Here is a 14,967-nt window from a genome sequence, read left to right on the forward strand (position 1 = left end):
GTGCAACTTTGGAGTCTTTTAAAACGCACGTTTGTTGGGATTTCCACAGAATCGTGACGCCGTTCAGCAAACTGGTGTTTCGCGTGTGGAGCCACCAGACCCTGAAGGCTGACATCCTCCTTGGCATTGCCATGTTGGACATCAGTGCCACGCTCAAGTCCAATAACATGATACGTGAGTCATGCATTCTTGAAAAAAATGGCCTACAGACTTGGATACTTGATTGGTTCTTATGTCCTTCTTTTAGTCTCAGATGTGGTGCAGACCATACAGCTGTGTGCCGACAGAGACCAGACAGACGTGGTGGGAGACCTGTGTGTCTGCTTGGACGGCATGGCGGTTGATACAGAGGTGTTTGCCAAGGCTGAAGTCGACTATCACAGTGAGTCCTCGCTGTTAGTTGTGGGTGAGTGTGAACAAAGTCATCACCGATCCATTTATCGTTCTTCAGTTATGTCAAATGGAGATTCACAGCAGCCCAATGGAGAGCATACACCAAGGTATGAATGAAATGAAGGACGCTGACTTTTTGTGGTCATTTTTATTAATTCCGTGCATCTCCTCTGTCCTCACAGACATAGCAGAGACAGTTCGCCCTCCGTAGACAACATAGAACACCGCTCATCTCCTCAGGGGCGAAAGTCAGGGACCGTCTCCGGTTCTCCCAGGGTGTCGTCTGGGAGCGTGCGGCCACGTAGACCCTCCAGGCCTCCGCCTCCAACCCCTCGCAGACCCATCATTGCACCGGGTATGATATTCATATCATCAAGCACACCAGCAGTCAAATGTCAGCGTTGTCAAAAAGCAGGCTTCACTACACATCTTACAATTACGCCTAAAGCTCTGCCAATTTTTTGTCAGCGTATACTGTCACCATGAATGAACAGACATAATATTGTAGACTGAAATGACACTGGCATCTGTTTCTCTGCTTAGCATCTACCAGCAACAGCTCTGCGCCATCTGAAAGCAGTATTGGTCAGGCGGGTTCAGACACACCCGTGCGTTCTACTGTCCCAGGACCCTCAGCAGCACCAGATTCCAGTCCTTCAGGGAGTGCAGACAGGAACTCCACAGCGTCGACCTTTGGGCCCCCAGCAACCAGACAGCCAACCAGGGTGCCTGCAGTCAACGCTGGGCCGCTACCTCCTGGGTTAGTTCTTCTTCAGTTAATGTTGCACGCACACAAACCGGCACTTCAATACATTCTGTACCATAGATGCCTAAAACCAATCCAACTGGAACGTTAGATTACCCGTCTAGAACGAAAACAGCCACTTGCGCGTCCAATGTTAGTCCAAGAATGGCCTGCAATGCCCTCCATCTTGAATATGCCGGACCAATATTTATCCCTGCTTTGGTTCTTCTTTGGGTTTTTTAGACGTACACCGTAGGGCTGGGCGATATGGCCTTTTATTAATATCTGCATATTTTTAGGCCATGTCACGATACACCATATATATCTGGATATTTTGCCTTAGCCTTGAATGAACACTTGATGCATATAATCACAGCAGTATGATGATTCTATGTGTCCACATTAAAACATTGTTCTTCATACTGCATTAATATATGCTAATTTTAAACGTTCATGCAGAGAGGGAAACCACAACTAAGTCAATTTAGCAAAAGTGTATTTATTAAGCAGTGGCCCAAACATTCATGTCATTTGAAAAACAGAAAGTGCAAGATTCTCAGAGACATTTTAAAACAAGCTATTAGTGCACTTTTGTGCATGATGTCACTAAGATGACATATCAAAACAACACTAAATTAAAGTGCACTTTTTGTACAGAACGCCACTGCAATAGTTTAAAACAAATAAAGTGCACTTTTGTGCATGATTTCACACAAGATATTTCAATAAGTGTCAAATAAAAATGAGCTGCATATCAAATAGTGTATGTCCTTCACTATGTGGTAGGTTCCTGCGAACGTTATCTCCTTCTGTTGTTGACTATTTTGTTTCATACGGTGTTGATGTGGAAATGGTTGCTTGGGCATTTTGTGGGTGTGGCACCAGCCAGAGATGTTGACATGCGGAGTTTCAAGCACTCTTCATTCTCTAGCAGGTGACTTTTCAAATGATGCTACAAATTAGCAGTGGTGCTACTTTTTGTAGCAACGCTTTTGCCGCATACTTGTTCACCATTTACCCGCTTGAAGCCAAACCACCGCCAGACGATGGACTCCCTGCTGTTTTTCTTGGGAATTAATTATCCCTTCATTTGTTACCAGATTCGCACTTTCTTTCTCCCGTATCACCACTCGCACCACCGCTAACGTTACTATGCCGCTACCTGTCTGCTCCATGAGGGCGTATGACGTCGCACACGCGACAGTATGTGACGTATGTAAGAAGGTGCGCTTGTTTTATGCATCTGTGAGAATGAGAGACAAGAAAGAGTGATAAACGCGTGTAGTGTAATGCCTGCAGCTAAAAGCAACTGCGTGAGAACGTACACTACCGTTCAAAAGTTTGGGGTCACATTGAAATGTCCTTATTTTTGAAGGAAAAGCACTGTACTTTTTAATGAAGATAACTTTAAACTAGTCTTAACTTGAAAGAAATACACTCTATACATTGCTAATGTGGTAAATGACTATTCTAGCTGCAAATGTCTGGTTTTTGGTGTGATATCTACATAGGTGTATAGAGGCCCATTTTCAGCAACTATCACTCCAGTGTTCTAATGGTACAATGTGTTTGCTCATTGGCTCAGAAGGCTAATTGATGATTAGAAAACCCTTGTGCAATCATGTTCACACATCTGAAAACACTTTAGCTCGTTACAGAAGCTACAAAACTGACCTTCCTTTGAGCAGATTGAGTTTCGGGAGCATCACATTTGTGGGCTCAATTAAACGCTCAAAATGGCCAGGAAAAGAGAACTTTCATCTGAAACTCGACAGTCTATTTTTGTTCTTAGAAATGAAGGCTATTCCACTAAATTGTTTGGGTGACCCCAAACTTTTGAACGGTAGTGTATACTCCAATATCACCATAAAGTCATTTTCTATATCGCACAGAGACAAACCCGCGATATATCCAGTATATTCCATATATCGCCCAGCCCTAGTACAACGTCTTTCTTTTCTTCCTCTGATTTCCTCTTTTTGGGGTTTTTAGCATTATATGCTGTAACAGCAAACGTAAGTATTGTGATCTTTCCAGGTGGGTGTTCAGTAGCCATGCTTTACTGAAAACAAGCGTGCACGCGCTTCATTATATATCGCGTCAGCCAATGAGGAGGCTCCTTCGTGGGCTCTGCTCACCCCTCCTTTCTCTAAATCCTGTGATTGGATCTGGGGGGGATGACCGCGAATCCGGGGTTTTATTTACTAAAATACTTAATAACAAGGCACAGACAGCATTAGGGATGATACTCGAAACCGGCTTTCCCGGTTGTTCGATAAGAAAAGAACCGAGTCCTCGGACTCGAATCCCTTTTTGAGAACCGGTACCCGTTATCGAGACCACTATAGTAAAGAAAAGAGTTGGTTCTTTATTCGAATCCCTCGGAACGAATCCCGTCCCGACCACAAATGCTCCGTGTGACATCACAAGAAATGGCGTCACGTAGCTCAGTCATTAAGCGCAGATAGCGAAAGCAGGAAAAAAATGGACGGAAAAAAGCGCTCCAAGGTGTAATAAAGTTCAAAACAAAAGGTATAATCCAATGAATAACTTTACTGAGAGATTTTAGCAGGGTAAAAACACATGATGAACACTTTTACGACCAACCGGAAACATAGCAACCAGGCTAGCAACGCACCTCCTTTACGGCAGCTGTCGCAACGTTCTTATAGCAACCGCAGCACATACATATATATACAACACATCTCCCTTTTTTAACTTTTGTTTTTCTTTCCTTGTAAACAAAACAAAATCACACTGTATATGTGTTGTCTGTCTAATTATAAATAATGCAGACGAGGCGTGTTGGCTGAGTTCTTGACGTTTACTTTCACGGGTGACGACATGCAACAACACTTTTCGGGGCTACCGCGCATGCTCGTCACTCCCGTTGCATGCTGGGTAGTGTAGTTGTTATATTCCCTAGCTCATCACATCTTTCCCCCTATAAAGAAATAAGGTTGACTCAATAAAGTGTATTTCTTTTTTTAGCTTTAACTTTTCATTTTTCAGCATTGTAACCACATTTGCAAAGAACTTTTCTCTTCATAGAATTTTCTTTCAATGAACAAAATAAAGTGCAAAAATGTCAAAGCATCATAACAAACAGTTATGTCAAATAGCAGCAGAATTGCACTTTTTGGAGAGCTGTATTATTTCCAGTTTTGTGCCCAAGGGACTGATTTTATTTAACACTATATTATTATTTATACACCTATAGTGATCACAGAGACAGCTTGTTTTTGTGTTACTGTATATATTTGTTTTTCTGAAAAATCTCACTTAATATACTTTGGGTAACAACAGTCAATATTTATTTATTTTATTTTATTTTTTTAGGGGGGTAACAGTCAATATTTATTTATTTTTTAGATTCAATTGTTTTCTTATATAATAAAAGTGACCTTTAGTTAAACCAAATATTGTGTTTTTTTCCATATACAACAACCTATCTGGACTCGATAAGAGAATCGATAAAGAATCGGTTCGATAAGAGGATTCGATAATAGGCTCGAACTCGATAATTTCTTATCAAACATCATCCCTAGACAGCATGCAGGCATACGATTTTTTCAGAATTTATTACTGTTACGATAAACTGTATGATGGTAATATGTTTTTTTTTTGTTTTGTTAAAGAATATAACTTAGGTACCCCAGCTTTGACAATGAATTATGTTCAGTTTTAAATAGGGCGGAATATGGCCCCAGGGCTACAAGTTGGACACCCGTGGTTTAGTCGGTCTGTTAATTCTTGGACCTGTTTTGTATTACCTAATGTTTTCACTTATGTGCTTTTATCAAGGTGGGAGCAGAGGGTGGACCAGAACGGCAGATTGTATTTTGTTGACCACGTCGAAAAAAGAACAACGTGGGAGCGCCCGGAACCGTTACCACCGGGGTAAGAATGCCTTCATTCCTTTTCCTGTAGTATTTTACTTCATAAGGTTTATGTATGTATATATTTTTTCTTCCAAACCTCTTCAACTCCATTCGTAGCTGGGAACGTCGCGTCGACCAGATGGGCCGGGTTTACTTTGTCGACCACATCACGCGGACCACCACGTGGCAGCGCCCCACGATGGAGACCGTGCGCAACTACGAGCAATGGCAGCAGCAGCGTAGCCAGCTGCAGGGCGCCATGCAGCAGTTCAACCAGAGGTTTATATTCGGGGTGAGTGAGACGTCATGATGATTAATACGGTCTCTTTGGGGACTTTGCATGTCTCGTACAAGCAAACAATCAGCTGTGGTCACATGTTGCTTGTTAGTAATGTGTATGTCATATACAGACACAGGACCAGACGGCAGCCACACAGAATAAGGAGTATGATCCTCTTGGGGCTCTACCACATGGATGGGGTAGGTTGTCTGCATGCAAACACAAGTTATTGTAACATTTCCCCCCGTATAACACCAACAGGTTTTTACTGTTAAATTGTTGTCACAAAAGCAGTCTTTTTAATTGCCTGTTGTGACCCAACAAGTATAGAACAATCACACACAATGTTTCCAGGATCAGTTAAATCTGCATCAAACCACTGACAAAGACTGAGCTTGAGGGGTTGTAATGTGGTACAACAATCTCACTAACCAATGTATGAAACAAACGTTTAAAAAAATGTTCATTTCAACTTCAAATTAAAGGCATAACATTTAAACTCGACATCAGTGCGAGGCTGGGATATGTTTTTTAAGATAACAGCGTGGTTTGATGTGTGTGGGTGACAGGCGCAGCAATGGAAACTTTGTGACAGTTCCTTTTTTAATTTTTACATATGACCTAAAAAACCAACAACCGTTGTCCCCCCGCACACAACAAACACACTCTAATGGTTTGCTTTGGCTCATTAGCTTGAAATCGATGGGCGATGTGTTCACGTGTGCCAAACTCATAACAGTAAAGTACAAATGGTCATTGAAATTAATTTTAATCTGCGCTTGGCCCCCTCCCAAAACAGCACAATTTTAAGACGTAACAGACCTTTTATAAATAAAAATGAACTTTTCAATAAGAAATATTGTATGACAAACAATATAATAGAATATACTGCAAATAACTATATTAGTTTTATGAAGTAATGTAGTAATTATAATGTGCAACATTTACATTAGAGAGCGAACTTCTATGGTATCTCTTTTGAGCTATTTCTCTGTCAAACACACCATCAGTAGCTTTTTCCATATTTTTATGGATACATGTCTGCCGGTTTGATATTTTAATGTCTTTGGCTGGCACTATCAACTAATGCTGCTTCAGTACGGTGCAGACTAGCGGTGCTACGATTAAACTGCTTCACACGTCATGTTTTTGATGATTTCTTTCTTTAATTCAATGGGTATCATCCACTTCTTCTCAACACTGTCCTTCACACTCACTTTCTTCATTCCAGTGGTTTGGAAAACAAAGTTATGTCAATCTCTAGCTGTTCATGCTAGTGGGTAACAGGATGTCTAGGCCATGTTATGTTTTAAATGCGATTAACACCCTTATTCCGCAAATTGATATGCATTTACGCTAAAATGTATCAACCAACTTCTGTGTTTGCTGGTTTTGCAAACACAAAATGTTGTTGTATTTTTTTCCTGGTTTTTCATCATATTTTACTGATTGTATTTGGTAGATGCTAAATTATAGACTTTGCTTCATTGTGCAGCTTTATTATTAAATTGGTATCATTGTACCTTCTTTGTTGTTAACTTACTTGCCCACTGGTCGGTGTGAGTGATGGGAAGAAAACCTCTGACTCGTTGGGGTGCGGGGGGTTGTTTGTCACCAAATCTTGGTTTGCGTGTATAAATCTATAGAATGGCAATGTAAAAAAAAAATTAGGTCACATGACCTTTTGCTGTGTTCAAGGTGTAATAATAGTTTTACAGATTCTTGTTTCTTTTTTGTTTATCAACAATTGTTTTTTGTTGTTTTAGAAAAGAGAACCGACAGCAACGGCAGAGTGTATTTTGTGCATCATCCTACAAGGTCGACGCAGTGGGAAGATCCACGGACACAAGGGTTTGTTTTTTGTGTGCATTTAACTTGACCAGCACTTGTGTCAATTGACGTTGCCTCCGTTAAAAGTCAGTAGAACTCACCAAAAATAATAGTAAATGCTTTTATTTTTTAGCTTGTTGAATGATAAGCCGCTTCCAGAGGGCTGGGAGATGAGGTTTACCGTCGAAGGTATTCCTTATTTCGTAGACCACAACAGAAGAACCACCACCTACATCGACCCTCGCACTGGAAAATCCTCACTGTACGTCAAACTTCTTCTTTTTTTTCCCCAAACTGTACTAATGTCTTAGTATAGCTGTTTTTTCTGTATTGTTTAGCAGCACGCTGCTTTAATTTTCCAGGTATTCAATTGAAGCATACCTTATGAGTCACTGCGTCTCTATTTACAAAACTCTTGTGTATTTTGAAAACCAAGGGATACCCTTTTTTTTCTTTTTTTTGGACAATCAGACGCAACACCTCTGATGACTCATGGTCATAACTATTGTGCAGTGCCACTTGACGCTTTTATTGTTACAGCCATCTAAACCGGTTTAGTGCGCAAACATGTAGATGTGACAACTTTACATTTCCGTTTACTGTAATTTCAGTAGGTAATTTACATACCTACTGAAGAACGCTGGCTTCCTCCTCCTTCCATGAGCAATGGTCCCCATTTGTGGTGGTGGATTTCCATTCCGTGCGGCGGGTTTTTTCCTTTTTCGATTGCCGGGCCAATCTTCTTCGACTTTGGGGTACACCCTGTGCATTTCGTCTTGTCTTATCAATGACAAGGGTATCTGCGGGCCAATAAAAAACATTAAAAGTCAATAAATCGATTTTGCGAAAATGAAATAAAAACCTGGCAGGTTTTAGGGAGCGTCCCCCCAGACCCTACTCCTATCAACGCAAGCCTTGGTCCTACCTGTAGCTCAGACCTGGGCAAATTTAGGCATGGGAGCCGCATGCGGCCCGTTAAGGTTTTCAATCTGGCCTGCCGGACATTCCCAAATATTTTTTTTTACATCTTTAAGATGGAAAATGTAGCTGCCATTATAATGTAATGATGTTTTCAAATGACCGTAAGTCTTGTACTATACAAAGTATCATGAATCAATTTAAACAAGTTGAAAAACTTATTCGGGTGTTACCTTAGTGGTCAATTGTACGGAATATGTACTTCACTGTGCAACCTACTAATAAAAGTCTCAATCAATCAATCAATCAATCAAACAATCAATCAATCAAAATGGTTGGAATCTGAACTTTTGCATGATAAACTAGTTACTATGCCAATCGAATTAGTTACTATGGTCATCTAATTAGTTACTATGGTCATCTGAGTCACAGCAGCTCAGACGAGGTACCAAGCAGTGTGGGTGGGGAGCGTTTCCACAGAGTGTTTCCAGAGCTTGAAATGTGGGTGTCAGGGACAGACGCGGAAGGAGATTTTTACAACAAAGTTCTAGAGCTTAGTGATATATCACCAGTGTTGGGTTAGTTACTGAAAACCAGTAACTAGTTACAATTACTAGTTACTTTATTTCAAAAGTAACTCAGTTACTAACTGAGTTACTTAAAAAAAAAGTAATGCGTTACTGTGAAAAGTAACTATTTAGTTACTTCTTTTTCCCCCCCTTTTTTTAAGGCTCCCATTAATGCCCTTTTAGCCTTCATTTCAGTACGGTTATTGCACTGGAGAATAATACAATCTGTTGATCAACTTGACATGCATTTGCATCACTGAACTCAGAAAGCAATGTGGTCTACATACAACACACAAACAATGTGGTCTACATACAACACACAAACAATGTGGTCTACATACAACACACAAACAATGTGGTCTACATACAACACACAAACAATGTGGTCTACATACAACACACAAACAATGTGGTCTACATACAACACACAAACAATGTGGTCTACATACAACACACAAACAATGTGGTCTACATACAACACACAAACAATTTGGTCTACATACAACACACAAACAATGTGGTCTACATACAACACACAAACAATGTGGTCTACATACAACACACAAACAATGTGGTCTACATACAACACACAAACAATGTGCTCTACATACAACACACAAACAATGTGCTCTACATACAACACACAAACAATGTGGTCTACATACAACACACAAACAATGTGGTCTACATACAACACACAAACAATGTGGTCTACATACAACACACAAACAATGTGGTCTACATACAACACACAAACAATGTGCTCTACATACAACACACAAACAATGTGCTCTACATACAACACACAAAGACAAAGATATGTTTCAAAGGGCCAATTTATTTCAGGCCAGAAAAAATTGACAAAACTATTTGAAATAGCTGCAACATAATGGCACTTTAACTTTAACTCCAAGTAGATAGGATCTTTGATCCAAGACACAACTTACCTTTAACTAAAATGTTATTACTTGACTTCTGGCTTCGCCATGATGTCTTGTTAGTTGTTATGAGAGTAGCGTATGTGTGTGTGTGTGTGTGTGTGGCCCTTTAAGATATGACAGCATGTGGGTGAGTGACGTCAGTGAGTGAGTGGGCGAGAGAGGTGAGGGAGTGGCGACAGTGAGTGCGTGTAGGTGCTCTAGCTTGGTGGATGGCTGCGTCCAATAAAGTCACAAAGTTGCAACAAACCGCCGGGCTCGTCATTCACCCTCAGCTGTAAAGACCCTCTTCCGGGTAAAGTGAAGGTTGTTAGACCCGAAGTACGGCTCTGGAGGAACGTGCTTTCTGTGGGTGGGGGAAAGCACGCCTCTTCTTTTCCACCGGAGCGCTCCAATAAAACACACTCAGATCTTCAGTTTCTAGCCGATACTACATAAAAATAACGTAAAATAACGCACTAACGGTAACTGAGTTACTGTATATAAAAAAATAATCCGTTAGATTACTAGTTACCGCCAAAACTAACGGCGTTACAGTAACGCGTTACTTAGTAACGCGTTAGTCCCAACACTGCATATCACATATATCAGATTGTAGGTGGGGTTTTTTTTTTACCCTTCGCGTTCATATTTCGCTGTGTTTGTTGCATTTTTGTTGCGTTTCGCTTCATTGTAAAATATGTGGATAGAGAGGGGGTGTGACGTTCATATGTTGTCAATATTCAGTGTTTTATCCTTTATAGTTAATATTGTAAATCCCACATTCTTTAATTTCATGTACATTCTGGGTGTCTCATTCAGTAAAAAAAGGCAGTCTGTCATAACCTTTTTAGCATTCTATCAGACATTATTTTGAGATTTTGTATTAGTGTTACTAAAAATAGATAAACAGGCCCCCAGACACATTTTTTTTCTCAAAATTTGGACCCCCGAGTCAAAATAATTGCCAAGGCCTGCTGTAGCTGAATACAGCGCCCCCGTCTGGAGCAGAAGTCCACACGTAAACAAGATTGATACTGTCATCAACGGGGCCCCCAGAAACCCTGGGTAGTTGCATAACACGCTAAATGACTGACTGAACGATTGTATGAGTGTGTTTGATTTAATTGAATTGAATTGGTCCACCCCAACAGTAACCAGTTTGGCAATTTTATTGGTATGATGTGACGTGACAACATTTTTGGCCGGCATGGGAAAAACGTATTAAACCAACCTGGAAGTGATGGCACAATTTGGCTGGCAGGGACAACGCAGCACGCTAAATAAGATGTGTGCACATTTAAGTTGTATTTAATAGAGGAAAAAGAGGAGAAATGGCGTTACTAGTGTTCCTAATATATTGGCCTTGACAGTAGGGAAGATGTGCGAGTGAACGAAAGACAATTGTGGGTATGTGTGCTTGTGTTTGTGCTCAGGGGCTGACGTACTCCGTTACATTAACCACACCATTTTATAAAGCGCAGGGTTCTAAGCGTGGGGAAAAAATAGCGGCTTAAAGACTGGAAATTACAGTAATATACAATTGATTTACAGTATGTAAAATATAGGGATAAAAATCAGGGCAACATGTTTAAATTTGATAAAATATTGCTTATTAAGTTGTACTTGTTATCTGTTTACAGTGAAAATGGGCCTCAGATCACCTACGTCAGAGACTTCAAAGCCAAAGTACAATACTTCAGATTCTGGTGCCAGGTAAGACTCTTTAACAGCACTTTAACAATCTTTAATAGCACATTTATAAATAACTTAGTTGTTGTTTTTTTAGCTAAGTACATATTGTTACAAACTTTTCTATTTGATTAAGCCCAGCATGACATGTTATGTTTTTTTGCAAGTGTGCTTCCTATTTGAATATTGGAATAAAAATACTGTAGCACTCTGTAAATGTTTTCAGAGTCCAACATGTGTAGTATAAAAGCATGAATTTTGCAAATCATCCACACACAAAAAAAATGATAAAAAACGTCCAAAGCGGGGGAAAGTACTTTTAGTATCTGCATCACATTCTCCACAATTCTTCCTTGGGTTCTTAAGTAGTGTATGCATAACACTACTATCCAAGAAAAACAGAGACATAAACCATCACATTCTTGGTACAGGTGCTAATAAAAAAGTTTTTGCTTGGGTGGAAAAGTCATATCTTTTAGTTTGCCTCATTTACATATTAAAGTAGTGTGAAATTAAAGCATACAATAAGGAAGTGACTTGAATTAAAATGACTTGCTGTTTGTGATATCTTCCCCAGCAACTGTCAATGCCTCAGCATATTAAGATCACTGTGACTAGAAAAACGCTGTTTGAGGACTCCTTCCAGCAGGTAAGCAATTGTTTCATTAAAATGCAACTACACTATAGTTATGGCTGTGGTATTTGTCATGGTAAAAGGTCAATGAGTGCAGTAATAATGGACAAATACAGTATATCCTCCTGAAAACCAGCCCCATTTGGAGTTTGCATTTGTTCGTGGTCTATTGCTTTTGTCAAAGTTACACCTTTCTGAAATAAATATCGCACTCAAGCATGTCCACAAATATCCACTGCAGAGAATCCTGGGGCCGTACTTATCAAGCTTCTTAGAGTGCCATTTTACACTTAAGTCCTGAGAATTTGCGAAATTTAGTCCTACTCTCAAACTTAAGAATAAAAGCTTTTTATCAACGTTCTTAAGTCTAAGAATCACTCCTACTCTCCACGATATTTAAGAGACCTTCAGAGGTGTCTTAAGTGGTTAGGAGTTGCCAGCGGGGGATGGCACTGAGGCGAGAGAGACGTGCGCGAACGTTCAGGGAACGGAACAATATATATATTTTTTTGATGACGAGCAGCTGATCAAACGGTATCGTTTAGACAGAGCGGATATTATTTTTGTCACAGATTTAATACTTTTCGATTCCTTGTTGATTTCTGCATGTGTCTGCAGTGGGCTAGTATATATAGAGCCACCCACACCGGTTTCAAATTAGTTGCCTAATTAATGAATTGGAAAGAAAATGTTATGACAGTAGCGTATGTGTGTGGCCGTGAGGTGAGTGACGTCAGTGAGTGTGTGGGCGAGAGAAGAGAGGGATCGGTAGCGTGAGTGCCGGCGGGGACTAGTTTGTTTTGTATTATTTTGTAGTTTATTGTCAAAATATACACTCCCATTGTCCACTTAAATATTTCCAAGATATTTCTTTATTCTTAGACAACGGATTCCCTTCCGTGATTGGTCATTTCTATGGACACAGAAATGACGTCACCTAAAATTCCGTTTACGGCACATAGTAATGTCGTAATTCAGCTCTGAGTGTGACACTTACGATTTAGTCCTACACTTCGCTGAAAGTGTGAGTAAGACGCTTGATAACTAACTTTTAAGTGCAGCTTTCAGCGAAGAATTTATTTACTCTTAAGTCAACTCTTAGCAGACTTCTTAGGAGTAATTCTAAGAAGCTTGATAAGTACGGCCCCTGGTTGTCAGGCGGTCATGGTACATGTTGGCAGTGCCCACCATGTAGGTCAACTTTATGATGATTTTAAAGGGGCCCTATCCTACATTTACAACTTTTCAGATATTGCGTAGGAACCAGTCAAGTCACTTGTATTTGTTTTTATTGGCCAAACGTTTTCTTGTGGTTGGGGTTAAAACAAAGCTTGTTTATTAGACTTTGCAACATTTACACAGATGCCAAGAGGGCGCCCACTTTCTAATGCATTTTACACGTTATATCCCGCTCCCTTACATAACTACGTACGAACGTAACACATGCACACGCTTTAGCTTTAGGTGTTGTTAGTTAATAATAGCAATTTCAATATCTAGCATTAGCTGTCATTCAATGTATTATTTATCATAACAACATGACTGCAAATTGTTTGTTGCTTCTCTTGGACTACTTTTAGTATTTGTGCACGCGCTCTGCGTGTCCGTGTTGATGAGATCGGGTGAGTGACAGGCGTAAACACTATAATCATTTAATTCAGGCCGTTAATAATTTTTATTACATAAACTTTTTAATTGTGAAACGTGTAGACAATTGTCAAACAAATGTGTTCTGCTAAACCACTAATGGTAACTTAAGCTAGCTGGTGGTGCTCTTGTTATTTTTTTGCTTTGATAAAGGTTACTGTGAGGAAGTCGCAAACAGCACTTTTAATCTTTATTGGCAAAAGTGCATCGTGTTTTAGATTGATATTAGAAAATGAACAATTTTGGTTTTCTCGTTATTCGTGGGGGGTTTTCTCTCAAAGTTGTTACAGTTTGCCACTTTAGCTATTATTTAAGTATAATTTTTCTTTGTATGTTTTGCAGTGTAGTTAATATGACATATTTTGGGACAATTTAAGGATATGTACAGTTATGTTCATAATAATAGCAGTGTGTTTAAAAAGGTGTGTAAACCTCAAAATTCTTCAAATAAATTGTATTTTAATGAACACAAATGCATTGGGGAGACTGCACATTCTATTTCAAAGCCAGAAAATTGGAAAAAAGTAATTCAATTTGACAATATATTACAGAAAGTCAAGAAATATAAAACAAAAAAATAGCAGTGTTGACATCTTTCTTTATAAAACTCAAATGTACTGTATGAACTAAGAAAGGCTTGCAGATTCAACTTTCCTTAGAATTATTAACTATAATTTAGTTGCATAACCACGGTTTCTGATAACTGCTTCACATCTGTGGCACATGGAGTCGACAGGTATTGCAGCCCAGGACAATTGTACTACGTTCCACAATTCCTCTGCATTTTTTGGTTTTGCCTCTTGAACAGCATTCTTTATGTCAGCCCACAAGTTTTCAATGGGATTAAGGTTCGGGGATTGTGCTGGCCACTCCATTATTTGAACTCTGTTTGTCTGGAACCATGATTTTACACGCTTGCTGGTGTGTTTGGGGTCATTGTCTTGTTGAAACACCCATTTCAAGGGCATTTCCTCTTCAGCATACGGCAACATGACTTCTTTCAGTATTCTGATGTACTCAAACTGATCCATGATCCCTGGTACGCGATAAATAGGACCAACACCACAGTACGAGAAACATCCCCATATCATGATGCTTGCACCACCATGCTTCACCGTCTTCACCGTGTACTGGGGCTTGAATTCAGTGTTTGCAGGACGTCTGACAAACTGTCTGTGGCCCTTAGACCCAAAAAGAACAATCTTACTCTCATCAGTCCACAAATTTTACGCCATTTCTTTTTAGGCTAGTCAGTGTGTTCTTTGTTTGGCAAATTGTAACCGCTTCAGCACACGTCTTTTTTTTAACAATGGGACTTTGCGGGGGCTTCTTGCTGCTAGCTTGCCTTCACATAGACGTGGTCTGATTGTTACAGTACTCACAGGCCATCTTAGATCTTCTTTGATCCTCCTGGAGCTGATCATTGGCTGAGACTTTGCCATTTTGGTTATTCTCCCATCC

At 39.9% G+C, this 14,967-nt stretch overlaps 1 protein-coding gene across 1 annotated transcript in view; it reads left to right on the top strand.

Moving 5' to 3' along the window:
* Nucleotides 1-14,967, top strand: part of itchb (itchy E3 ubiquitin protein ligase b) — a 45,869-nt gene that overhangs the window by 13,275 nt on the left and 17,627 nt on the right. Inside the window, exons 4-15 of the mRNA XM_062052370.1 lie at nt 50-174; nt 248-382; nt 452-500; nt 576-748; nt 937-1,153; nt 4,943-5,038; nt 5,137-5,311; nt 5,430-5,499; nt 7,066-7,150; nt 7,263-7,391; nt 11,177-11,249; nt 11,803-11,874. Of these exons, the coding sequence (XP_061908354.1) occupies nt 50-174; nt 248-382; nt 452-500; nt 576-748; nt 937-1,153; nt 4,943-5,038; nt 5,137-5,311; nt 5,430-5,499; nt 7,066-7,150; nt 7,263-7,391; nt 11,177-11,249; nt 11,803-11,874 (1,399 nt within the window). The remainder of the gene's footprint in view (nt 1-49; nt 175-247; nt 383-451; nt 501-575; nt 749-936; nt 1,154-4,942; nt 5,039-5,136; nt 5,312-5,429; nt 5,500-7,065; nt 7,151-7,262; nt 7,392-11,176; nt 11,250-11,802; nt 11,875-14,967) is intronic.

This window comes from Entelurus aequoreus, linkage group LG07, assembly GCF_033978785.1.
Source record: "Entelurus aequoreus isolate RoL-2023_Sb linkage group LG07, RoL_Eaeq_v1.1, whole genome shotgun sequence".
Classification (NCBI taxonomy): domain Eukaryota; kingdom Metazoa; phylum Chordata; class Actinopteri; order Syngnathiformes; family Syngnathidae; genus Entelurus; species Entelurus aequoreus.